We start from the raw sequence: 2,224 nt of genomic DNA, 5'->3' as shown, positions 1-2,224 counted from the left end.
AACCCCAAAATCACCCCAAAAACATCCTAAAATACCCCAAAAACTTCAAAATATGCCAAAAGCAACCCGAAATACCCAAAATGACCCAAAATCACTCCAAAATCACCCCAAAATGACCCAAAATACCCCAAGATTATCCCAAATTTTCCCCAAATTTTCCCCCCAAATTTTCCCCCCAAATTTTCCCCATTTTTCCCCAATTTTCTCAATTTTCCCAAAATTTTCCCAATTTTCTCAATTTTTCCCAATTTTCCCAGGGATGTTGGTGGTGAAGTTGGGGGGTCCCGTCTACAGGATCGGCGTGGGGGGAGGGGCCGCCTCCTCCGTCCAGGTTTGGGACAAATTCCCGCGATTTTGGGAAAATTTAGGAATTCTAGAAAAAAATGGCAATTTTGTCAAAAAAATGGGGGGGTTGGGGCATTTTAAATTTTTCTTTCAAATTTTTCGATGGATTTTTTGGGAAGGTTTTATATTATTTTATTATTTTTTGAGAATTTGGGGGGACTTTTGAATTCTTGGGATTTTTTGGAGATTTTTTTGGCATTTTCAGGATTTCTTCCAGAATTTTGGGATTTCTTTCCAAATTTAGGGAAATTTTTAGGGGATTATTGTGATTTCTCTCAGTATTTTGGTATTTTTTGGGGGGTTTAGGGATTTCTTTGCGAGTTCTTTCGTGATTTTTGGGATTTCCTTTGGGATTTCATGGTTTATTTTTTTTTTTAATTTTGTTATTTTTTCCAGAATTTTTCCAGGGATATGGGTTTTTTTGGGGGGATTTTGGGTTTTTTTTGGCAGGAATTCCACAATTTTGACCAAATTTCGGATTTTTGTCCCCAGGTGCAGGGGGACAGCGAGGCCGAGCGCGATTTGGGGGCGGTGCAGCGCGGGGACCCCGAGATGGAGCAGAAACTGAACCGAGTCCTGCGCGGCTGCGTCGAGAGCGGGGCCAGGAACCCCATCAGCTCCATCCACGACCAGGGGGCCGGGGGAAACGGTCAGGAATTGGGGCCAAAGTCGGGAAAAACGGAAAAAACAAAAAAAAAAAGAGAAAATTGGAGAAAAAAATAGAGAAATGGGGAAAAAATGGGGGAAAATGGGTAAAAATTAAGGAAAGATTTGGAATTTTTGAAAAGAATGGAAAAATTGGGAAACATGGGGGAAAATGGGAAAAATTGGAACAAAAGGGTAAAATTAGGAAAAATGGGGAAAAAGTTGGGGGGAAATCAGGAAAATTGAGGACAATTGGGATTTTTGGGGCCATTGTGGGGGCTGAGGGCAGTGTCTCGTGGTGTCCCCAATTTGTCCCCATTTTTCCCCATTTTCCAGGCAATGTTCTGAAGGAGATCTCGGAGCCCGCCGGGGCCGTCATCTACGCCAGCCGCTTCCAGGTCRGTGACGTCACCCATTTTKCCCAAATTTCCCCATATTTTCCCAATGTTCTCCTTTCCCCAAACCCGTTTTTTCCTGGGATTTTTTTTGCATATTCCAATGCCATTTTGGGGTGAATSTGTGCGATTTTGGGGCAGCTGGGGGACCCGACGCTGAGCGTGCTGGAGCTSTGGGGCGCCGAGTACCAGGAGTCCAACGCGCTGCTGGCCCGGCCCCAGGCGCTGGCGCTGCTGCGGCGATTGGCCGAGCGCGAGCGCTGTCCCCTCAGCGTGGTGGGGACGGTCACCGGCGACGGACGGGTGAGCCATTGGGGCGAAATCTCAGGATTTTGGGGAAAAATGGGGAAACATGCAGAAAACCGGGGGAAAATCGGTGAAAAATGGCAAAAATACGAGAAAAAATGGGGGAAATGTGAGGAAAATGTGGGAAATTGGGGAAATTGAATTTGGGACATTTGGGGTCACTGGGGACAATGGGGAAGAAATTGGGAAAAAACGGGAAAAATTGAGGAAAATTGGAGAAAAATGGGGGAAATTGGGGCGTTGGGGACATTGTGGAAATTGGGGAAAAAAAATGGGGAAAATTTGGGATGAATTTGGAAAAAGTGGGGAAAAAATTGGAGAAATAGGGGAAAATTGGGAAAAAGTTCAGGCATTGGCAACACTGGAAGGATTCGAAAAAATTGGGGAAAAATGGGAAAAAATGGGGAGAATTGGGGAGAAATGAGAAAAAATGGGGAAAATCAGGGAAWATTTCAAAAGTTGGGGAAAATTGGGGATTGGGGACATTGGGAAAACTGGGAAAAATTGGGGAAAATACAGAAAATTGGGGAAAA

The 2,224-nt window shown here is 44.6% G+C and overlaps 1 protein-coding gene across 1 annotated transcript; it reads left to right on the top strand.

Moving 5' to 3' along the window:
* Positions 1 to 220: 220 nt before the first annotated feature.
* On the top strand, positions 221 to 1,847 carry LOC130587594 (phosphoribosylformylglycinamidine synthase-like). Its single transcript, XM_057388575.1, has 4 exons — positions 221 to 331; positions 838 to 994; positions 1,327 to 1,388; positions 1,527 to 1,847. Exons 1-4 carry the CDS (start codon positions 260 to 262, stop codon positions 1,830 to 1,832), a joined length of 597 nt encoding a protein of 198 aa, XP_057244558.1. The 5' UTR covers positions 221 to 259; the 3' UTR covers positions 1,833 to 1,847.
* The last annotated feature ends 377 nt before the right edge of the window (positions 1,848 to 2,224 follow it).

Source organism: Malurus melanocephalus, unplaced genomic scaffold (assembly GCF_030028575.1).
Source record: "Malurus melanocephalus ecotype Western Australia unplaced genomic scaffold, MMel_1.1 scaffold_2122, whole genome shotgun sequence".
NCBI lineage: Eukaryota > Metazoa > Chordata > Aves > Passeriformes > Maluridae > Malurus > Malurus melanocephalus.
The sequence above is the reverse complement of the archived record's forward strand: the minus strand, read 5'-3'. Positions and strand labels throughout refer to the sequence as shown.